This window comes from Vipera ursinii (assembly GCF_947247035.1).
Source record: "Vipera ursinii genome assembly, chromosome: 3".
Classification (NCBI taxonomy): Eukaryota; Metazoa; Chordata; class Lepidosauria; order Squamata; family Viperidae; genus Vipera; species Vipera ursinii.
Genome location: NC_139516.1, coordinates 211,737,091 through 211,761,028, shown reverse-complemented (window position 1 = coordinate 211,761,028; position 23,938 = coordinate 211,737,091). Strand labels below are relative to the sequence as shown.

Genomic DNA, 23,938 nt, shown 5'->3' with positions numbered 1-23,938 from the left:
GGCTGCGTCCCCTCTGAAAGACTTTTTGCAATGTTTGACTTTTCAGAGTCAGTTAAATCTCTTCGGCCCATTTTGCCTGACCGGGGGGGGGGAAGCTGCCTAACAATTGTGCGCACCTATAGTGTGTTGGCCACACCCTCTCCTCATGACACAAATACACATCACCTGATATGCTTATATGTACTAAGCCTTCAGGTTTATACAGCTTGGAGGTGGACAATATGCATGAAAATGAGGACATGGTCAAAATACTCCCTTGCCTAAGAATTGTGCACACGGTGTAAAGACACACACACACACACACACACACACCCGAAAGGTCCCCTTGTAGCCCTGTGACTCTCTAAGCGTGGCCAAGATGGCTCCTGAAAGGAAAGACGCTCGGAGCCAGCCTGATCCGCCCACCCTCCTTCTTCCTCTGGGCTTATCACCCACCGTGTTGTTGTGATTCAGGGTCAGCCTGTGGGTTCAGCAGTTGGGTCGGACGACTCAGAGGAGGAGGAGGGGGGTGTTGAAGACCTTGCTGAGGGGGTTGAAGATCTTGCTGATGAGAGCCCTCAGCCAGGCCCCTCCCACTTGGTCACCACGGAGACCCAGCTGTGTGAGCCTGACAGCGTGGATGAAGATGACCCACAGCTGGCCCTGTTCAAGGACGCCCAACGCAGGAGGCAGTCAATTAGGAGCAAACAGAGGAAGGCAGTGGGGCTTCTCGGAAGGAGGCAGAGAGAAGCCACGCCCTGAACTCTATATAAGGGGAATGTGTGGGGAGGGCTGGTTTGCTGAAGGCACCCGCTTGGATAGTTCGTGTTTCTTAAAGCTCCTGTTTCTTGGTTTGTCTTGTTCCGTTTGTTTTTGTGGTAATAAATTTGGCAGGCGTAATTCCAGCCTCTTGCCTTCTTGAAAAAGGGGTTGTCCCTGCCTTTTCTGCAGGGCCGGTAGCAGGCTGGTATAGAACACGTGTGTCCCCAGAAGGCCCAAACCACGTGGGGCAACTGCACCCTGACAGAGGCAGGATGCAACCTATTGATCAAGCCTTCCAAAGATGCTGTTTTCAAGAGTCAGCTGGACTCTCGTTGTTTGAAAACGTTTCGCTTCTCAGCCGAGAAGCTTCTTCAGCTCTGACTGGATGGTGGGGAACGGAAAGACCTGTGCATTGGGGAAACGAAAGAACGACCTCGCAAATGAAGGGCACAAACCCATCGGGAAAAAGATCCAGCACCTCCATCTTCCTTTCAAAGACGAAGGCCGCTCTTTCGAAGGCAGCGAAGTCCACATTCTGGCCAGGGAGGACCACCGGTATGAAAGAGGGATCCAAGAGGCCATCTATGTCTAAAATGAACGCCCCTCCCTCAAGAGAGGGGGAGGGATACGACCTCATCCAGTCTACAAGACAAGTCCTTTCAGCCCTTCCGAGAAGGCCCCACACCCATTTGCACACTCAGGTGATCCTGAGGACAGGGATAAACCTCACAGGTCGCTTTAACGACTCACTAAAAGGAGGCAAATGACCAGCTCTCTGCAAGGAGTATAAATCCTTCCCTTCCCCACCATCCAGTCAGAGCTGAAGAAGCTTCTTGGATGAGAAGCGAAACGTCTTCAAAGGAAAAACAAGGAAGTCCAGTGGCCTCGTGAAAAAGCCCCTTTGGGTGCTTGACCTTTGGGATAACTGTGACCTGGATGACAGAATCTCCATTCCTAGTGATCAAGCAGGTTTTATTGATCCTTTCCCATTCACAGAAACGTGAGGGGGGGGGGTGTCTGGCCCTTTCTTCCCTCAGGGCACAATGTTCATCTCGGAAGGCTTCGGGGCCACCTCGGCCGGGCAGCTTCTCCCGATGGGGTCTCTGAAGGCCACGTGGATTGCAACCTTCCCTGAGCCAGCAAGACCCCTAGCCAGGTCCACGAAAGGGGAGCCGAGAACACGAAGGCACATCTGCACAGGGGGCCGAGTTAGGAGGCAGGACCGGCTGAGCTTCTGAATGGGGAGAGGTCAACAAGCCAACCCCACAGGGGACAGCTTGGCTTGATGACCCCAAATCCCTCAAGGTCGCTGGTGGCCAGAGCCGACACGACTTGCTTGGTAGGAGAGGTCCATCCGCAGAGCCTCGAGGGTCCATTCGTGGTCAGGCCTGGCTGGTGATCTTCTCAGAGGCCCATCTGCGCTCCGAGCCTTGCCCAGCCATCGGTGGAGAGGAGAAGGGTGGGGCTGGGGGCACTCGTGAACCCTGAAGGTGGGATGAAGCTTAGAGGGTCATCCCCCCCCAGCCCACCCGCTGCCCCAGCTTCTGCACAGCCCGCCTTCCCGGGCCAGAGCCCAGCTACGGCTGGGAGTACTCCTGGGTGAACTTGGCGTGGAATTGGCTCAGCTTCTGCAGGAGGGTCTCCAGCTTCTCCTCGGGAGGCAAAATGGTCATTCTGGGATGGAGAGAACGAGAAGAGAAACTGTGTGGAAAGGGAGGGAGGGAGGAAGTGAGGGAGGGAGGAGATTATGGAGGAAGGAAGGAAGGAAGGAAGGGAGGGAGGGAGGGAGGGAGGGAGGGAGGGAGGGAGGGAGGGAGGAAGGAAGGAAGGAAGGAAGATTATGGAGGATGGATGGAAGGAAGGACATTATGGAGGAAGGAAGGAAGGACATTATGGAGGAAGGGAGGGAGGGAGGGAAGAAGGAAGGAAGGAAGGAAAGAAGGAAGGAGATTATGGAGGAAGGAAGGGAGGGAGGGAGGGAGGGAGGGAGGGAGAGAGGGAGGAGATTATGGAGGATGGATGGAAGGAGATTATGGAGGAAGGAAGGATGGATGGATGGAAGGAAGAGGATAAGGAAGGAAGGGAGTGAGGGAGGAGATTATGGAGGAAGGAAGGAGGAAGGAAGGAAGGAAGGAAGGAAGGAAGGAAGGAAGGAAGGAAGGAAGGAAGGAAGGAAGGAAGGAAGGAAGGAGGCTATGAGAGTACAGGTAGTCCTCAACTTATAACCATTCATTTAGTGACCTTTTGAAGTTACAACCGCCCGGAAAAAAGGGGCTTTTGACTGTTTTTCACACCTACAACCATCACAACATCCTGGGACAGAGACCACAGAAGTCCCCCCCCCAGGAAGGGCCGAAGAGGGGCTTACCTGAAGTGGAAGGTGCCTTCTCTCTGGCCAAAGCCGCTGCCGGGCACCACGCAGATGCCCGTCTCCTCCAGCAGTCTGAGGCAGAAGAACATGTCGGGCGCCTGGCCCTGGGCCTGCAGGAGGAGACCGGGGGGGGGGGAGGAACCGGGTTCAACCGCAAAGGCTTCGCATTTCAGCTCCAGCGCTCGGTCCCGCATCTTTTACGGCTCAAGCATTAGAAGTAAGGTTGCAGGGGGAGTCAAAATAGCAGCAGCTCTACGGAAAAGCTGCTTTCTCAAGAGGCCACTGGATGTGGTTTCCCCCTTTTCCTTTGCAGAGTCCGCTTTATTTGCATATTTGCCCCCAACAATCTGGGTCCTCATTTTACCGACCTCGGAAGTCAACACCGAAGCGGTCAGGATCGAACTCCTGGCGGTGGGCAGAATTAGCCTGCAATGCTGTGCTCTAACCACTGCACCACCAAGTCAAAACCGCGCCCTTGAAGCCCCATCCCCTTGTAACACTTGGATCGTGCCACAGCCATCTTGACTTTTTTGACCCTTGTGAGCACGTAGCCTTGTGTCCCACCCTCACTGAGCAGAAGGTGGGGCCGGACCTTGCCCACCTGACCCAACCCTTCCCTCCCTCCCTTATTTTCCCAGCCAGGCAAGCAAGCTCCTCCTCCCGGTCCCTGCAGCGTGCACATCCACCTACACACACACACACACACACACACACACGTCTCTGCAAAGGCCGGACCTGTGGAATGCCCGCCTTACCTTTGCTTCCAGCACAGCTCGAGCGGGCAGCTCGATCCGGGGGAAAGCATACATGGCGCCCTGCACGGGGTTGCAGTGGATCCCGGGGGCCCGGTTGAAGATCTCCTCGGTCAGCCGGGCCTTCCTGGCCAGAGCGCCCAGGACAGCCGCCTTTTCCTGCAGGCAGGTAGGGGGACAGGTGAGGAGGGCGCACAATCGCACTTAGCCCCGCCACCACACTGGTGTTTAATGCCCACTGCCCGACACACACATTGGATTTAGCCGCTCCGAGGCCCCCTTTTGAGCAGTGTGTTGGGGGAACCCACTAATGGCGGCCTGGCTAGCTAAACCAGGGGTGTCCGGTCTTGCAACTTTTAGACTGGTGGGCTTCCGTTCCAAGAATGAGGTTACCTACTTGGGTCATGAAACGACTGCAAGCAAATAACCAAGCTCAGAGGGCATAAGGACACCCAAAGTTGTCCTCGTCCTCTCCTTCCTCCTCCTCCTCCTCCTCCCTGCAAACCCCCCTCCATTCTAGCACTGATGATGTTCCCTAGTTGGGTCATGAAACGTCTGCAAGGAAACGACCAAGCCAAGAGAGCAGCAGGGACCCCACATTCCTCCTCCTCCTCCTCTTCCTCCTCACACAAAAAGCCTCCCGCATTCTCTTCGTCATTTTGCCTGGATGCATTTAACTAATTTCTACGGCCTTTCAATCTCATAATCAGGTCTGAGCAGCGAGCGAAGACGTTAAAAAAACCCGCATCCAAATTAATTCAAAGAAATGAAGTGTCCCGGACGAGGCGCCAAGAGCCCCTGCAGGCGGGGAGGACATCTCCCGTTCCAGGCACACAGGATGGGCTCCGTTTCTGGACAAAATGTTCCGATTTCTCCCTCTGGGGCCGCGTGTTCCCGTGGCAGGGGACCCCCTTTCTCCAGACGCTGCTGTGCCAAAGGAACACCCAGCAAAGCAGAAACGGTGCCCAGCTTCAGCCGACGTCATGGCTGCCATCTTGACTTTTTTGCCCCCCCCCGCATGGTGGCAGATGCAGGGGGTGGTGGTCAAAAAAGGCAAGATGGCAGCCGCAAGCCGTGCGGGTTTTTTAATTATGCGGGCTTCCCTCCGAGTAAGCGCTGCCTTGACCCAGGTGAAGCTACGCAGATTTCAAAGAAAAGTTCAAATCTCACACCGTGCATTACACAGGTGGTCCCTGACCTACGACGATTCATTTAGTGACCGTTCAGCATTACATCACTGAAAAAAGTGACTTATGACCGCTTTTCACACTTACGACCATTGCAGCATCCCCAGGGTCACCTGATCAAAATTCACTGACTCGTGCTTATGACGGTCGCAGTGTCCCAGGGTCATGTGATCCCCTTTTGAGACCTTCTGACAAGGAAAGTCAATGGGGAAGCCAGATTCACTTAACAACCACATTAGTAACTTAAAAAGTGCAGTGATTCACTTAACAACTGTTGCAAGCAAGGTCGCATAATGAGGCAAATGTCTCACTTAGCAACAAATTTGGGCTCCGTTGCGTATCTGCCACTATCCCCATTCTCATGCCCTCTAGACCTGTGGGTTGACAATATCCACAATCCTCAGAGGATGCTAGCTGGGCATGATGGGTTTTGTAGTTCAGAGATCTGGAAGGTCTAGGACTCAGAAGGGCCAACATAAAAAACCCAATAAGGGTAAGTCCTCAACGTATGGCCACGATTGGGATCAGAATTTCCATTGCTACATGAAGTAGTCGTTAAGCGAGTCACGCCCAATTTTACCATCTCTTTTTTTTGCCACAGTCGTTAAGCGAAGCGTTGCAGTTGAATCGTGGATGACTCCGCTTGTCAAAAGTCAGCTGGGAAGGGACACTGGAGCTTTTGCAAATCTCTGCCGGTTGCCCAGCAGCCGAGTTTTGATCACGCGTGGATGCCGCGACGGTCGTAAGTGCGAGGATTTGTGTCACCTCACTTTTGTCAGAGCGGTTGTCGTAACTCTGAGCGGTTGCTGAACAAAAGGCCGTAAGTTGAGGTCTACCTTCCATGGCATCCAGCGGAAGTTCTGGATCAGGGGCGCCCCACTGCCCCCCTGCCTCTTCTGGGCTCACCTGGCTGAACTGCTGGTAGGAGGGGTCTCCTGGCTGGGGCCGGTTGACCACGGCGTCCAGGAGAATCTGGCCAGTCACGGGAGGGCATAAGCGGACGGAGACCAGCTTGGTCAGCTGTTGCTGGACAGCCGGGTCCATATTAATCACCTCCATGTAGCCTCCACGGAAGCCACACCTGGCAAGGTAAGAGAAGAGGAGGCGGGCCTTAGAGGAAGCTCCTGCCCTTCCCCGTCCCACCAGCAGGGGGAGGCAAAGTCAAGAAGGAAAGCCTAAGGTGGTTTTTCCAAAAGGAAAATGGATTTCCTTAGGGTTTGTTTGTTTCTTTGAAAACTTTTCGCTTCTCATCCAAAAAGCTTCTTCAGTTCTAACCGAAGAAACCTCCTGGATGTTAGAACTGAAGAAGCTTCTGGGATGAGAAGGGAAACGTCTTCAAAGAAAAACAAGATAGTCCAGTTGCTTCCTGAAGAAGCACCTTCGGGATAACTGCCACCTGGATGACGGAGAATCTCCAGTGACTTTCTTGGTTGTTGATTTTTTCTTTGAAAACTTTTCGCTTCTCATCCAAAAAAGCTTCGCTCCTTCTAACATCCAAGAGGTTTCTTCGGTCAGAACGGAAGAAGCTTCTTGGGTGGGAAGCAAAATGCCTTCGAAGAGAAAGCAAGAACGTCCGCTTCTCTTTTGTCCAATTGCCAGGTGACTGCCATGCTCGCCACCGAAGAAGCCTCTTAGATGCTAGAACCGAAGAAGCTTCCTGGATGAGAAGCAAAATGTTTTCACGGGAGAAAGAAAAAAACCCAAGAAAGTCCAGTTGCCTTTTGGAAAAAGCCCTTTGGGGACAACCGTGACCGGGATGACGGAGGATTTCCAGAGACCTCAAGAAGGAAAAAGTTCAGAGAAGAGCAACTAAGATGATCCAAGGCCTGGAGGCTAAAACATAAGAAGAACAGCTGCAGGACTTGGCTTTGGCCGGTCTAAAGAAAAGAAGAAACAGGGGAGACACGATAGCAGAGTTCCAGTATTTGAGGGGCTGACAGAAGGGAGAGGGGGAGGGGGGCCATGTTATTCCCCAAAGCACCAGAGGGAAGGACGAGAAACAACGGTTGGAAACTCATCAAAGAGAGAAGCAACCTGGAATTAAGGAGAAGCTCCATCACTGGAGGGTTTTAAGAAGAGGCTGGACAGTCACCTGTCTGAGACGGTACAGGTTCTCCTGCTCGAGAGGGTGGCTGGACTAGAAGACCTCCAAGGTCCCTTCCAGCTATTCTGTTCTGTTCTATTTCCTATTCCATTCCATTCCATTCCATTCCATATTTTCTATTCTGTTCTATTCTATTCTATTCTATTCTATTCTATTCTATTCTATTCTATTCTATTCTATTCTATTCTGTTATTGTTCTAGTCTATTATTAACCTATCCTATCCTATCCTATCCTATCCCATTCCAAATTATTCTATTCTATTCTATTCTATTCTATTCTATTCTATTCTGTTCTGTTCTGTTCTGTTCTGTTCTGTTCTGTTCTATTTCCTATTCTATTCTATTCTATTCTATTCTATTCTATTCTATTCTATTCTATTCTATTCTATTCTATTCTATTCTATTCTATTCTATTCTATTCCATTCCATTCCATTCCATTCCATATTTTCTATTCCATTCCATTCCATTCCACTCCACCCCACCCCACCCCATCCCATCCTGGAAAGCCAACCCAGCCCAGCTACTCACTCGCCCATGAAGCCTTTGGAGATGGAGTGGAAGGAGGCCAGCTCCAGGCTCTCCGAATACTTGGGGCCCATCTCAAAAAGCACCTTCTTGAAGGAGTGGAACTTGGAGCCCTCGGCGTAGACGTTGTCCTGGTAGACCTGGGGGGGGGGGGAAACCAGGTGGCTGGGAGGCTGCGGGGAAAACGCAGCTGGGCAGGGGAAATGTGAACCCACTTAAGTCCCCGGGCTTCTTTCCAGATGTTTTCAATTACAGTTCTCCTCATCGTCCTTGACCGTGCCGATTGGATCTGGTGGGACCCCAACATCTGCAGGGCATCACATTCACAAAGACGTGAGCCAGAACAGAGGGCCAGGAGCACGGGTGAAGCCTGACCCGGGGCACAAGTCTTCTCCCGCCTCAAGGGCCCCACCCTGCAAAGGGAAGAGTTGGGGGGGGGCAAACAGCTCTAGGGGGGGGGCAGGAGACAATTCCAAGACTGTACCTCATCAGCCATGAGGAAGAGATGCTCTTCCCAAGCAAAGCGAATGACCTCTTCGATGCATTTGCGGCTTTGGACCTGACCTGCAGAGAAAGGAGAGGAGGGCGGGGGGGGGGAGAGGTTGAATGAAGCAGCCCTCGCAGAGAAGGAGCCCGGGGCTGGGAACAGCGGGAAAAGGGAAACAACCCCCCCCCCCAGATGGGTCTTTGCCAAGGGGTCAGTTTAATGGTCAAACGGCCAAGCGCTGAGTCTTCTGAAGAAAGGCCTCACCCCACAAAAGGGGCTGAAGTGCAGGGCCGGGGGGGGGGGCTTCCGGCCTTGGCTGTTTTCTAGGGAACATCATCAGTGCTAGAAGGTGGTGGAGTTTGCAGGGAGGAGGAGGGGCAGGGGAATGGGGAGAGGGAGGACTGTAGGGTCCCTGGTGCTCTCTGAGCTGGGTGGTTTTGTTGCAAATGTTTCATTAACTGACTAGTTAACATCATCAGTGCTAGAGGGGAATGGAGTTTGCAGGGAGGAGGAGGAGGAGGAGGAGGAGGAGGAGGAGGAGGAGGAGGAGGAGGAGGAGGAGGAGGAGGAGGAGGAGGAGGACTGTAGGGTCCTTGGTGCTCTCTGAGCTGGGTGGTTTCGTTACAGATATTTCATTCCTCTAAACCAGCGTTTCCCAACCTTAGGAACTTGAAGATGCGTGGACTTCAACTCCCAGAATTCACGTTCCTAAGGTTGGGAAACGCTGCTCTAAACAGCGTCATCCTTGCTAGACTGAAGAACATCAGGATCGACGCAGAGACCACATAACCCACACCAGGGCTCTGCAACCTGGACAACTTTCAGAGTGCTGGACTTGAGCTGGTGGAGGAATTCCGGCAGCTCCAGTCCACAAGTCCTCGTCAAGGTTGCAGAGCCCTGACCTAAACTAGCCATGAAACATCTGCCAGAAAACATCCAGACTCCACCGGCACCAAGGCCTGGCCCACCCAGGTGAACCCAGACCTTTTCAAGAGCGGCAGCATCTCCTGGCTTTGGATGACCTTGCTGGGCTGGTTTTTTTCTAACGCACATGAATTTCCAAGCGGGCTTTGATAACGCCCCCTTGAGAGACTCTTGAATAAACTTGGCTCCGAGGCTGTTTACAAAGTCCCCTGCGCTGAACTTGGTGCTGACCGACTCAGTTCTGCTTCTTCTCCGTCTCGGCAGATGTCAAGAGTGGTGGTGGGGCTCCTGTCAGCTCACCCCTCCCGTCCCAGGACGAGTGACGGCCTGAACAGGAGGGCGCCCGTCTCCTGCGAAGGGCCCCGAGGGAAAGCCAGGGGGAAGTCAAGAACCAGGCGGCCGTGCTGGGATGGCCCGAAGGGGCTCTTCTTACAAGCTAGATTTTTCCACCACGCTAACCTAGTTACAGGTAGTCCTCGACTTACGACCAACATTAAACCCAACATTTCTGTTGCTGAGCAAGGCAGTCGTTCAGTGACCTTCCTTGCCACCGTTGTAAAGTGAATCAACACAGTTGTTAAGTGAATCCGGCTTCCCCATTCTCAGAAGGCCGAGAAAGGGGATCACGCAACCCCGGGACGCTGAGAATGTCATAAGTACGAGTCAGTTGCCAAGCACCCAAATTTGGATCACGTCGTCCTGGGCATGCGGCAACGGTCGTAAGCGTGAAAGATGATCAATAAGTCACTATTTTCAGTCACTAGATCAGGGGGTCTTCAAACTTGGCCCTTTGGTGACTTCTGGACTTCAGTTCCCAGAATTCCTCTGCCAGGCATGTGTGCCTGGCTGAGGAATTCTGGGAGTTGAAGTCCACAAGTCATCAAAGGTCCAAGTCTGAAGACCCCTGCACTAGATGAATGATTGTTAAGTCAAGGACTACCTGTACATGAAATCATGGTTCATTTTCTTTGTTTGCAAATGTAGCCCACCATGGTTTGTTTGTGGTCCAAGGTAGTGTGTGAACACAGGCAGGATTTGTGTTGTGCAAAGAAAGCTGACACACCTGGTGTCTTCTGGGGTTGCTCTGAGAGATTATATCCCTCTTCTGCTACTCTTGAAAGTTCCCACTTTCACCCCCTCAAAGTACCCGTGGTCTTGTGGACCTCCTGGGAGCAGAAGAGAAGGACAGAGAGACCCAAACCTTCCAGGAAAGGCAGCCCCCTCCCCTGGCTGGGGGGAGACAGTCTATGAGGTCCTCGTCCCCTTGACTGTCCCCCCTTCCAGTCCAGGACCTTCCTAACAACGACGTCTTGACTTCTGCAGGACATCGGGACCAACAGAGGCAAGGACCACGTAAGGTGTTCCTCAGAAGCTGGTGGCTCTTGGACCACAGACAGGCGGAGCCTCCAGGGAGAAACTGTGGCCCCAGTGGCCACGTTTTTGGAAAAGAGCCTTCCACATCACTCCGGCAAGGCCTAGCCAAGGCTGCCACCAGGTCCCTGCAGGAGAATCTCCCAGGAGGGCTTCTTCAGCAGAAGCTGCAGGAGAGGCCCGCAAGCTCCGTCCCCCAAAAGACGGACCTTACGGGTGGCTTGACACCACTGATGGGGTCTTCAGAGGCGCCCTCTTGCACTGCCACCCAGTGGGGCCCTACCTGTGGGATTGCCCGGGTTGATGACACAGAGGACCCGCGGTTGGCAATGTCTCCGAGCCTGGACCAGCGCCCTCCGCAGCTCCTCGGTGTTCAGAGCCCAGCAATTGTCCTCGTCCAGGTAGTAGTTGATCTGCTGCGCGTGGAGTTCGGCCAGCGTCGCTGAGTAGAGCGGGTATTGGGGGATGGGGATCATCACGCCCGTCCGGGAGGACCCCTCCCCGGAGACCAACAGCTTCAGGATGCTCTAAGGGAGAAACCCAGAGGGGAGTAGCAACACCAGCAGCGGCTCAGAACGGTTGCAGGAATCGGTAGGGCTGGTTTCATGAAGAGAAGGACCAGGGGCGACAGGAGAGCAGCCTTCCAGTATCTATTGGGGAGCCCCCTCCAGTCTGAGCAGCCCTCGCCCCCTCGCCCCCACCTGCCTGGGGGTCCTGGGCAAGGCCATCTCCCCCCCTTGGCTGCCCCACTTCTCCCAGGAGACGGGAGCGCCAGGAACAGAGACAAAGGGGGCTTTGTGTGGTGGTTGCCATGCCTGGCGCTGTCCTTGGCGAGGCAAGCTGCGAAGGAGTCCTGCCAGGGGAGGGCATTGGGGGGGCTAGCAGGAGGCCCCACAGGTGCCTCCTCGGGAGGGGCAACTCAAACGGTGGCACCTTTGGAGAGAGGAGGAGCGGGGGAGGGGGAGGAGGAGGGAAAGGAGGAAGAGGAGGGGGGGGCAACAAGGGGGAGGAGGACGGCAGGAGGAGGAAGAGGAGAAGGAGGGGGAGAAGGAGGAGGAGGAGGAAGAGGAGGGGGAGGGGAGACAAGGGGAAGGGCTGAGAGGGAGGGAAATGGTCCAGCCGGCTTTCATGGCTAAAACTAGAACTCACAATCTCCCAGGTTCTAGCCTGGTGCCCCGCTTGGGTCCCTCGGGGACAACCAACAATCCACTTTAACTTCTGAACTGCAACTCTTTTACCCCTGCTGGTTTTAGCCCCCGCTTGGCATTACTGGCTGCATTTTCTTGCTTCTCTTTTGGCATGTTTTTACATGGCGGGTTTTGGTCCTAGCACTGATGCGGTTCCCTAGTTGGGTCGTGAAACGTCTGCAAGGAAACCACCCAGCTCAGAGGGCACCAGGGACCCCCACAGTCCTTTCCTCCTCCTCCTCCTCCTCCTCTTCCTCCTCCTCGTCCTCCTCCTCCTCCTCGTCCTCCTCCTCCTCACACGTCACTCCCTTCTAGCACTGATGATGTTCCCTAGTTGGGTCATGAAACGTCTGCAAGAAAACAGCCCAGCTCAGAGGGCACCAGGGACCCCCCCCCGAGAAATCTTTCTGCCCTTCAGCCTGCTGCTATCTGAATTCACATCTCCCCCCCTTTCCACAGTGGCTCCCCCGGGCTTGGGCTCCGTACCACAACGGCGCTGCTGGCCCCCGTCGACAGGTAGATGTTCTCCGGGTTGGAGGGAATCCCCCCATCTCGGCGTTGGATGAAGGCAGCCACATCCTGACGTATGAGCTCGATCCCAGGACTGGCACTGTAGGCCCCTGAAGGGGGGAGAAGGCAGGAACAGAAAATGGGGGGGGAGGAGGAGGACTCGGCTCTGCAGCCCAGACTGGGGGGGGGCGGCGAAGGGGTTTAATGAGAGGAAGGGGAGTTTGCCGGTCCGAGCATCAACTGCATCAGGGCTGAAGGGGAAGCCCTGCAGGGGCCACGGATGGAGCATCAGGTATTTATTATTCTCTTCTATTTATAAAATAAAGGTAACTCTGGGCAGCCTATAAATTTTATGCATCAGGTAACTCTGGGGGGGGGGGCACGCCATGCTCAAGGCCACTCAGCCTGGGGAGCCCACAAATGATACCACGGTCTCATCTTGGCCTAATCGGTGGGATCGCAGGTGACGCCTACGGGGGTCCCTCGCCCCTCCTCGCCCTCCTTCAGACCCCTTGCAAAGAGGAGGGTCCGAGGCTTGGCCTTCAATCTAGCCACCCCCCACCCCAGGTCTCCAGAAGATGCTTAATCCAGAGCAACCCAAGTGGCTTTGCACGCCCCCCCCAGGCCCCCCGTAGGACTGGCCCTCCGTATAGAGGGGCCAGGAGCCAGGGGAAGCCCCCTCCCCATCTGAAAGAGGCATCTTTCTTTGCTCCAGAGCAAGGCTCTCCAACTGTGGCAACTTTAAGACTTGTGGACTTCAACTCCCAGAATTCCCCAGCCAGCATGCGCTGGCTGGGGAATTCTGGGAGTTGAAGTCCACAAGTCTTAAAGTTGCCACAGTTGGGGACCCCTGCCCCAGGTCACCAAGGAGACCATCTAGTCCACCTTGACCAGCCAGCACCGCCTACTAAAATCTGGACCTTTCCTCAATTTACAAAGAGTTCGTTTCGTGACCGTTCAAAGTTACAACGGCCCTGGGGGAAAGAAAGGATTTATCACCGTTTCTCACACTCTCGCCTGTTGCAGCATCGTCACCGTTCCCCCGATCGAAATTCCGACGCTTGGCAACTGACTCACACTTAGGACCCGTTATAGCATCGTGGGGTCATGCGATCCCCTTTTTGTGACCTTCTGATAACGGGGAAGTCGGATTCACTTAACAACCGTGGGCCTCATTTAACAACTTGCAGGGATCCGCTTGACCACTGGGGCAAGAAAGATCGTAGAACGGGGCAAAACTCACTGAACCACTGGGCGGAAATTTGGGCTCACTTCTTGGACGTAAAGCGAGGACTACTCATGCTTCCATGGAAACAGAGATCAAATTTGTTCAGAGGGATCAAATCGGAGGGTCTGGCTCTTCCCGGGGGGCTCTCAGAGGCTCAGGTGGTGGGGGAGGGAAGGAAGGACCCCCACTACAAGGATGTCCAGACACTCACCAATGCTCTGCCCTCCGCACGCGGCCAGGAGTCGCCGGGCTTTCTGCTTTGCATCTTCAGGAAAATCGGGGGAATTCAGGAGGTCGGGGTACATGCAGAGGGCGCTGACCTGTGGGGGGGGGGGGCAATTAGGGTGATGCTGCAGCCTCCCCATCGCCTCCCCATCCCCCCCCAGGTCTCACACCCGAGGGATTCGTGGGCTCTCTGCACAGACTCAGAGGCCCTCTGTTCTGGATACCGAGGCTGTGGGTCAGTCTGAGGGCCCCCCTGGCAAATGGGGACAAGCCTGACCAGGGGGAGGGTCTCTTCCCCCCCCCTCCTGGACATACCTGGCGCAAGAAGGTGATGGGCTTCTGCCCCATAGCTTGCGCATCCCCAATGTTGGCCGCAATCACTTCCGCGAAGGGCTTCTTGACGCCCTGCAAGGGGGAGATGAAAATGCTTGCTTTTGTTGCCATTTCCCTGTACTGTTAGTCCTCGACTTACGGCACTTCATTTAGTGACCGTTTGAAGTTACGAGGGGACTGGAAAAAGCGACCTATGGCTGTTTCCCACACTTACGACCGGTGCAGCCTCCCCAGGGTCACGTCATCAAAATTCAGACGCCTGGCAACTGACTCGTATTTATGACGGTCTCAGTGTTCTGGAGGGGGGGGGTGTCACGCGATCCCCTTTTGCGACCTTCTGACAAGCACAGTCCAGGGGGAGGCTGGATTCATTTAACGACTATGTTGAGACTTGACAACTGCCGTGATTCGGTGGCAAGGAAGGTGGTCAAGTGGTCCCAAACTCACTTAACAACTTAGTAATGGAAAGTTTGGGCTCAGTTGTGGATGTAAGTTGAGGACTCCGTGTGCTGGGGAATTCCAGTTTTGCTGGCTGGGGAATTCTGGGAGTCTACAAGTCTTAACGTTGCCAGTGTTGCGCCCCCCCCAATATCTGAGGGGCTGCCCCAGAGAAGAGGGGGATTATTATTATTCTCCAAAGGCCCTGAAGGCAGGACAAGAAGCAACGGAGGGAAACTCATCCAGGAGAGAAGCAACCTGGGACTAAGGAGGAACATCCTGACCATTAGAACAATTGATCAGTGGAACTACCTGCCTCCAGAAGTTGCGAATGCTCCAACACTGGAAGTTTTTAAGAAGAGATTGTCTGTAATGGCATAGGATCTCCTGCCTGAGCAGGGGGCTGGACTAGAAGACCTCCAAGGTCCCTTCCAACTGTTATTCTGACTTCCTTCCCCACCTGGCTCTGACGTGGGGGAGAAACGTAGAGGACATCAAGGTCAGCGTCCTTGAGCACCTTTGCCTGCCTCCTTATCGCCTTGGAAATGATTGCAGAGTATTTGCCTAAACGTTAAGGCGGTTTCTCGGGCGTTGATTTCGTTCCTCTGCAGGCAGAGGCACTGGTAACAGTACAGCAGAGTTGAAGGGACCTTGGAGGTCTTCTAGTCCAACCCCCTCACCCCCACCACTCAAGCAGGAGACTCTCTACCAGGAGGGTTCAACCTTGGGAACTTTAAGGATTGTGGAGAAATCCCCAGCCCTACACCATCTCAGTCAGATGGCTGTCCAGTCTCTTCTTAAAAACTTCCAGTGTTGGAGCATTCACTGCTTCTGGAGGCAGGTGGTTCCACTGGTTGATTGTCCTCACTGTCAGGAAGTTTCTCCTTAGTTCTAGGTTGCTTCTCTCCTTGACTAGTTTCCATCCGTTGCTTCTTCTCCTGCCTTCAGGCACTTTGGAGAATAGCTTGACTCCCTCTTCTTTGGGGCAGCCCCTGAGATACTGGAATGCTGCTATCCTGTCACCCCTAGTCCTTCTTTTCATTAAACTGGACATACCCAGTTCCTGCAACTGTTCCCTATGTTTCAGCCTCCAGACCCCTAATCATCTTTGTTGCTCTTCTCTGTACTCTTTCTAGAGTCTCGACATCTTTTTTACATCGTGGTGACCAAAACTGGACGCAGGATTCCAGGTGTGGCCTTACCAGTGCAGTATAAAGTGGTACTAACGCTGGACCCATCCAGTGTATCAACACTCATGGGAGGAGTTGCCTGTATAATAATGGGAATTGTAGTCCCTGCATATCTGGATGGACAGAGGTGCTGGAACAACCGCCCAGGACCAATCAACTTGGCACCTCGCAGCCTTCAGCTGCTCTGAGGGGTCAGGCCAGGCTCATGCCAGGAAACCAGGCACCCAACTGCCTCCACGTCTAGGTCAGTCTCGGAAGTGGAGTCATCCGCAATGAGGTCAGGAGGTCATCAAGAAGAGCCCCGCAGGTCTGTCGCCACCAAGACAAAGGCTTAGGAAGGATCCTTCCCGATCAACCTGGGGCAGGAGAGGTGATCTACTCTGGAAGTCCCTGACGGCCGTCCTGAGTCCCACTTTGCGGGATTTCTCCTGGACAGGGGTCTTCTCTGGATCCCACCACACCAGCTCTGATGACCAGGAAGAAGACCGCCCTTCTTTCCAGGCATCCCATAATCTGAGAGGGTCTCTATGCAAAGCCTCCCACACCCCCTCCCCAGTCCCGGGCCAGCCTCCCGGCTTCCTTCTGCCTTTCCCTTCGGTTTGATCCGTCGGCCTTAAGGACGTAGGGCTTTACAGGCAGTCCTCGGCTTACGACCACAACGGAGCCCAACTTTTTTTGTTGCTCAGCAAGGCAGATGTTCAGTGAATTCTGCCCTGTTTTACGACCTTTCTTGCCACAGTTATTAAGTGAATCACTGCAGTTCTTAAATTAGTAACCCGGTCATTAAGTGAATCCAGGTTCCCCACTGGCTTTGCAGGTCAGCAGGTTGCAAAAGGGATCATGTGACCCCCCCAGGGGACACTGCGACCGTCATAAATGTGAGTAGGTTGCCAAGCATCCCAAATTTGAGCACGTGAGGCTGCAATGTTCATAAGTGGGGAAAGCAAACCTAAGTGACATTTTTCAGTGCCGTCGTAACTTTGAACGGTCAGTAAACGAACTGTCGTAAGTCGGGGACTGCCTGTATTCCAGGAGAGTCAAGAACAAATGGCCGGTGTTGAAAGAAGCTGCCCACATGATCATTTTAGGTAGATTGTGTGATGGGCGGGATGTAAATTTAATCCCTAACCTAAACTGAATTAAAAAAAACACTCAAATAAAAAGCGAAGCGAAGCAAAAGTAAAGCAAAATCTAATAAAGAAAGCGAGACCACCTTTCCATCTTTCACGAACTCACGAACAGACAAGTGACCCGGTCAGTTGCCCGGCTTACCTGCTTCAGCTCCTTCTGCAGCTGGCTGGCCCGGGCGACGATGGGCCCCCGCACGGCGTACTCCACCTTCCGGACGTGGGGGCTCATGGACTCGAGAGTCAGGACCCGGTCCTTCGGCACTGCCCGGCTGTCCGCCATCCCCGGCTGCTTCGCCTGCCGCCGCAGCGCCCTGAAATGCCAAGGAGGTTCGGGGCTGAGCGAGAGGACCCCCCCGGCAGAGCGGCCCCCTCGCCCGGACCCCGGGGAGCCCGTCGCTCAGGGCCACCCTGGCCAAGCGAAGCCTCGGCATCGGCCCCAACGGCTTCAGCTGCTTCCCCGGGAAAGAGATCCGCTCCTCGGGATCCCGGCTGGGGGAGGGAAGGCAGGATCCCCGGCACAGGTGGCCAAACGCTCTCCCTTCCCAAAGTTGCTGGGAGTTTTGCGAGGGGGGGGGCTGGCTCAAACCCAACCAAGGTGGGAGCCCCCTCCTCTCCCAGCCTTGGGCTCAAGGACTCCCTCGCCCCCAGGCCCTCTTCCCTGCCCCCCCCCAGCCGAAGGAGGGACCCACCGGGATCCCAGGCCAGGCCAGCAGCTGCTCCCAGATGGGCCGGTGGGAGGGAGGAGACTGGCTGCTCCTTTTAACCCGGGGCCGGTGGGAGGGAGGAGAGCGGCTGGGAGAAAGCCGGGCATTGTGCAGGCGACTTAAAGGACCTGGCCCTCGCACCGCCAGACCCACGACGAGGCAGGAACAAAGCCGAAACTGGCTGTCCCACCGAGGCCCTGCCTGCCAAGCGCGGGCAGCGTGCCCAGGTGGCAGAGAGCAGGGAGGGAAGGGCTGGCTGGCTGCCTCGCCCTCCCTTGCCCCCGGAGGAAGGGCGGCCAAGAGGAGGGATGCGAAGGCTCAGCACGAAGCCAAAAGGCCTGGCCAGCATGCCTGAAGAGCCACCCCCAGCCCCCAAAGTGCTCTAACCCCCCACAGGATCCCTTCCCAGAACGGGTGGCATCTGGGCACTGCCAGTTGCTTGCAACAGGTCCATTTTTTTAGGCTTAGATTTTTTACGCTATTTCCTTTATTATTGTATTGTATTGTACAGGCGGTCCTCAACTTACAACCGTTCTTTTAGTGACGACGACAACGAAAAAAGGGACGTATGATTATTTTTCACACTTAACGACCGTTGCAGCACACACACACCCCGTGGGTCACGTGATCAAGATTCAGACACTTGGCAACCGACCCACATTTATGACAGTTGCAGAGTCCCGGGACCACCAGCAGATGCTCCGCAGAGAAGCAGAACTTCATCTCCCAGAATCCCCCTGACCTTGCTGGGCTTCTGGGAGATGCTATTCAATAAGCAGCACACCAGGCTGGGGGCTACTTGTGGGACGCACTGGGCTTCCTTGTGGTTGTTGGTTTGTTTTTTTCCTTTGAAAACGTTTCGCTTCTCATCCAAGAAGCTTCTCCCTCGAGGTTCTTCCCACGAAGAACTGAAGAAGCAACACAATTTCAAAGGGAAAAAAAGCCAGTTGCCTTTTGGAAAAGCCCCTTTGGGACAATCCCAACTCGGGTGGTGGAGAATCTCCACAGATAATGCAAGGCTACATCTAGAAGCCCCCCCCCTCACTCCCCAGCTCTTGTGGACCACCACTTTGCATCAAACACAGCGTAGGATCAATCAATCAGAATAGAGCTGGAAGGGACCTTGGAGGTCATCTAGTCCAACCCCCTTCTCTGGCAGGAAGCCCTATACCATTCCAGACAAATGGCTGCCCAGTCTCTTCTTAAAAACTTCCAGTGTTGGAGCATTCACCGCTTCTGGAGGCAAGGAGTTCCACTGGTTAATTGTTCTGACTGTCAGGAAGTTTCTCCTTAGTTCTAGGCTGCTTCTCTCTTTGGTCAGTTTCCAACCATTGTTTCTCGTTCTGCCCTCTGGTGCTTTGGGGAATAACGTGACCCCCTCTTCTTTGTGGCAGCCCCTCAAATACTGGAATGCTGCTATCATGTCCCCCCTATTTCTTCTTTTCTCCAGACTGGCCAAACCCAAGTCCTGCAGCCGTTCTTCGTACATTTTAGCCTCCAGGCCTTGGATCCCTTTAGTTGCTCTTCTCTGAACTTTTTCCAAAGTCTGAACAACTTTTTTCTGATATGGTGACCAAAATTGGCTGGAGTATTCCAGCTGTGGCCTCACCAGGGTTTTATAAAGCTGTGCTAATACTTCTTGTGATCTTGATTCTGTGCCTCTGTTTATGCAACCCAGGATTGTGTTTGCTTTTTTGGCGGCTGCTGCACCGTCCACTAGGACTTCAAGGTCCCTCTCACAGCTGCTGGTCTTGAGCCAGGCCTCACCTAATTTGTATTTATATCTTTGATTTTTCCTGCCTAAGGGTAAGACTTTGCTTTTCTCTACTTCGAAACTCATTTTGTTGGATAGGGTCCATTGTTCAAGTTGGTCAAGAACTTTTTGGATCCTGACTTTGTCTTCTGGGTTGTTGGCTACTCCTGCCAGTTTGGTGTCATCTGCAAATTAAATGAGCTCCCTTCTATTCTCTCATCTAAGTCATTGATGCTTTCATGCCCCCACCCCCCCACCCCAGTCCTTCTTTTCCCTAGGCTAGGGAAACCCAAATCCTTGCAACCGTTCTTCCTACCTTTTAGTCTCCAGGCCTCGGAGCCTCTGAGTTGCTCTTCTCTGCACTTTTCCCAAAGCCTCAGCATCTTTTTTGGCATGGGGGGACAAAATGGATGCAGTCTTCCAGGTGCCCATGGGAAAACCCTCACTAAGAGAAGCCACACCTTCCCCCACACCTCGCACAGCCCTGTGTGTTGTCACACCGCTGGAGGTGAGCCAGACGCCCTTAACACTGCCCAGGTTGGCCAGAAAGGTGGCTTTGAGGGGGCCAGGCGAAACGCCACTCTGGGAAGTCACCCCCAAGGTAACGGTGACCGCTGGGGAGAGGCAGAGTGGCTCAGGCTGGGTCCCAAGTTGGCTGGGGCGATCCGAGGAAATCTGATCCTGAGCAAACACGCTCGCCCGCAAACCTGAGGAACAGGTTGGGTCCTGAGCGAGGGTGAAGCCGGGTCAGGAGAGGAGGCAAACTCTGGCAAGCCTCAATGCTCAGCTCCCTGCAGGCCACCCAGGACACCCGGATTCCACCCCCCAGACCTCTCTGAGACAAGAGGGGCCCTCGGGAGCCCCCCTGAGTGGGCTGCTGGTCTCTGTGCAGAGCCCCAGGCGGCCTCCCTCCGGCACAAAAGGGGAGGGAACAACCAGAGCCCCCCCCCCAGAAGCCTCTTGGGGAAGAGCTGAGAAGAATCACCCCTCTCCAGTTTGGAAGCTGCGCAACCTCCCGACCCAGAAGCCGGGATTCGGCCGGCTCTTCTGCACCGACAGGGAGATCGGCGTGGCGTAATTTCTCAGATCGAGTGACGGCTCTTAATTTCCATCCGACAACTTCTCCTTTTTGGAAATCTCTTGCCAGATCGAGCAGGGGGTTGGACTAGAGCAGGGGTCTCCAGCCTGGGCAACTTTATGACACGTGGACTTCAACTCCCAGAATTCCCCAGGCAGTGCATGCTCCTCCTCCTCCTCCTCCTCCCTGCAAACTCCACTTCCATCTAGCACTGATGATGTTACCTAGTTTGATAATGAAACGTCTGCAAGAAAACCACCCAGCTCAGAGAGCACCAGGGACCCCATAGGTGGGCAAGAGGAGCCCTGAGCCCCAGCCCAGGAGCAGAGCTTCCCCGTCCTACCTTTGCCCCCCCCTCCCAGACGGGCCGTGGGGAAGGCGTCGCCAGAGCCTCTTCTCGGGGGGGGCAGGGGGGGGGTTTGCTGGAGACCGAAGGGAAGCGCTCAGGGCTGGGCCCTATCAGCCCGGCTGCCTCCCCTGCTGGGCTGGGCGTGATAAGGGGCAGGACGGTCCTTGCCCAGCCGCTCTGGGAGCTTCTGGGAGCCACCGAAGGCTCCGGATGAGGCCAGCCTCCCTCCTGCCTTCCGGGCCTTCCTTGAAACGGGCGCTGCCAGCTGGCACCTGGCCCCAAAGGAGAAGCTCTTGCCTGGAGGGGGCTGTGCCTGCATTTATATCATTTTATTTCAGTTCAGTTCATTTTATATTTTATTTTATAACTTTACTTTACTTTAACTTTACTTTAACTTTACTTTAACTTTACTTTAACTTAACTTAACTTAACTTAACTTAACTTTACTTTACTTTACTTTACTTCCCCTCACCTAACCTTTACTGTATTGGAATTAATATGGCTGCCCCCTCCCTTTCAGTGACTCCAGGCAGCTTGCAAAATATAAAGTAGCCAACACAGGCAGTCCTCAATTTACGACCATCCACTTAGTGACCGTTTGAACCCTTCACAGCTGCCTGGTCACCCCGTTGGCTCATTCCGCAGCTGTAGGTGTTTTTCTCCTGTGCTGAACCCCCAATACTGCACCACGGAAAGTCCCCGACTTGCAACCTTTTGTTTAATGACCATTTGACATTACAATGGCACTGGGAAAAAAGGACTTATGCCCGGTTTTCACACTTAACGACCGTTGCAGCATCCCCAGGGTCACATGATCAATATCCGGGCATCTGGCCCGACTCCTATTTATGATGGCCGCAGGGTCCCAGGTGACCCCCTTTTGCGACTTTCCCAGCTGGCTTTGTTCCCAGAAACACTGACAGGACAAACCAGTAGTACATAAACATAGAGCAAGCCCCACTGCCTCCTCCTCCTCCTCCTCTCTGCAACCTCCACTCTCTTCCAGCACTGATGATGTTACCTAGCTGGGTCATGAAACGTCTGTTAGAAAACCACCAAGCCCAGAGAGCAACAAGGACCCCGTAGTCCTCCTCCTCCTCCTCCTCCTCCTCCTCCTCCTCCTCCTCCTCCTCCTCCTCCTCCTCCTCCTCCATTCTGCACACAGCCCCTTCGCTTCCAGCACTGGTGACGTCAAGAAAACCACCCAGCTCAGAGAGCAGCAAGGACCCCACAGAAGAGAAAGAGCCGAGTCCTGTCAATCACAGGTAGGCAATCTTAGCAGTTTCAGCGGGGTCTGCCCTGGTCTTCAAGCCCAGGTTTGTTTCCTAACCCTGGTCCATCAGCCTCCTTAGTCAACAACCTCACCTGAGAAAGCAGGCTAACCCTGGTCCAGTATTTTCCACGTTGGTTGGCAAAATGCCTCAACATGTCAACCAGGAAAAAACAGAGAGAGAGAGAAGAGAGAGAGAGAGAGAAGAGAGAGAGAGGAGAGAGAGAAGAGAGAGAGAGGAAGAGAGAAAAGAGAAAAAGGAGAGAGAGGAGAGAAAAGGGAGAGAGAGAGAAGAGGAGAGAGAGAGAGGAGAGAGAGAGGAGAAGAGAGAGAGAAGAGGAGAGAGAAGAGGAGAGAGAGAAAGGAGAAAGAGAGAGAAGAGAGAAAGAGAAGAGGAGGGAGAGACAAGAGGAGAGAGAGAGAGAGAGAGAGAAAAAAGGAGATTTTCCTGGCAGTCGTGTGGAAGTGGCTGGCTCTGCCTAGGGAGATTTTGCTCGGCTCTGCCTGCCTGTCACCCTCAGATCATGGAGGGTCTCCCAGCCAAGGACTAGCAGGATTCAGCTTTGTTCAGCATGTGAGACGAGACTCTCAAAGAGCTGAGGGTCGGCACTGGGCGATGTGTTGGGTGGAAACTATCTTTACACTGGCCTTCAACTCAGAATGGATGGAGAGGTTCTGAGTGGCGCAATTGTTGAGGAGCGATGGGGGAGTGTGGTGGGAAACGAAAACTTGCGGAGGAAAGCTAAAAGGATTGGATTTGGATTGGAATACCTCATTTGGCCAAGCGTGATTAGGCACACAAGGCATTTGTCTCCGGCACAGAAGCACTCGGTGTACTTGCAAAGCAACGGAGAGAATAATAATATTAATAGATCAAAGATCCACATCTGCCTCTCCCACATCGGGTAGGCAAAAATGCCAAATCCTGACTGAACATCTGACTGTGCGACAAATCATAAAAACAGTAAAAAGGATAAATAATAGTAACGATGGGTTAATACACATACACATTAGACAGAATAACAGAGCCGGAAGGGATCTTGAACATCTTCTAGTCCAACCCAAGCAAGAGCTTCCCTCCAGACGTTGTGGCTGCTCCATCACTGGAGGTTGCCAAGAAGAGACAGGACAGTCACTTGTCTGATATAAAACCCTACTGAGGCCACACCTGGAATACTCCAGCCAATTTTGGTCACCATATCACAAAAAAGATGTCGGGAGTTTGGAAAAAGTCCAGAGAAGAGCAACTAGGATGATCCAAGGCCTGGAGACTAAAACATATGAAGAACGGCTACGGGACTTGGGTCTGGCTAGTCTAAAGTAAAGAAGAAACGGGAGACATGATAGCAATTATTCCAGTATCTGACGGGCTGCCACAAGGAAGAGGGGGTCAAACTATTCCCCAAAGCACCAGAGGGCAGGACAAGAAACAATGGTTGGAAACTGACCAAAGAGAGAAGCAACCTGGAGTTAAGGAGAAACCTTCTGACAGTGAGGACAACCAACCAGTGGAACAGCCTGCCACCCGAAATCGTGGGCGCTCCATCAATGGACGCTTTTAAGAAGGGACTGGACAGTCACCTGTCTGGAATGGTATAGGTCACAGGTCTGCAACCCGCGGCTCCGGAGCCACATGAGGCTCTTTCAGCCGTCTCCTGTGGCTCCCAGTCCTCTGCCATGTACAGTCCCCCCCCAAAGAAAAGTGGGACTAAAAAAGTTCAACCAATCAATTCAAACATGCAGGGTAGGTGCATATCTCGCCTTGGCTCCACTCTTCAGTCAAACCCTGTTCTGCACATGCACACATGTATGCGCATGCGCACACATTTTTTTGCGGCTCCCAGTTTTTCCTTTTGTGAGGGAACCGGTTCCGAGTGGCTCTTTCACCGTTTCAGGTTGCTGACCCCTGGTATAGGTTCTCCTGCTTGAGCGGGGGGCTGGACTAGAAGACCTCCAAGGTCCCTTCCAGCTCTCTTCTATTCTATTCATTTCATACATACATAAGAATGAAAATAACTTATGAACCATGTAAGGACAGGCTTGGGCAACTATGGCCCCTTTTAGGACTGGTGGACTTCAA

General features: G+C 53.8%; 1 protein-coding gene across 5 annotated transcripts in view; it reads right to left on the bottom strand.

The window, feature by feature from the left end:
- Positions 1–1,700: 1,700 nt before the first annotated feature.
- Positions 1,701–23,938, bottom strand: part of GPT (glutamic--pyruvic transaminase) — a 36,183-nt gene continuing 13,945 nt past the window's right edge. For 2 of the 5 annotated variants that reach the window (XM_083359707.1, XM_083359705.1), the window contains exons 2-12: positions 16,847–17,015; positions 13,929–14,018; positions 13,600–13,708; positions 12,137–12,270; positions 10,747–10,990; positions 8,166–8,245; positions 7,685–7,821; positions 5,958–6,132; positions 3,868–4,023; positions 3,110–3,222; positions 1,701–2,415 (exon numbers count right to left, since the gene is read on the bottom strand). In XM_083359707.1, the coding sequence (XP_083215833.1) occupies positions 2,319–2,415; positions 3,110–3,222; positions 3,868–4,023; positions 5,958–6,132; positions 7,685–7,821; positions 8,166–8,245; positions 10,747–10,990; positions 12,137–12,270; positions 13,600–13,708; positions 13,929–14,018; positions 16,847–16,984 (1,473 nt within the window). In that variant the 5' untranslated portion in view covers positions 16,985–17,015 and the 3' untranslated portion in view covers positions 1,701–2,318. Of the gene's footprint in view, positions 2,416–3,109; positions 3,223–3,867; positions 4,024–5,957; positions 6,133–7,684; positions 7,822–8,165; positions 8,246–10,746; positions 10,991–12,136; positions 12,271–13,599; positions 13,709–13,928; positions 14,019–16,846; positions 17,016–17,393; positions 17,737–19,477; positions 19,838–20,582; positions 20,770–23,938 lie in introns of those variants that run through there. The other 3 variants (XM_083359706.1, XM_083359708.1, XM_083359704.1) reach the window with 3 other exon arrangements.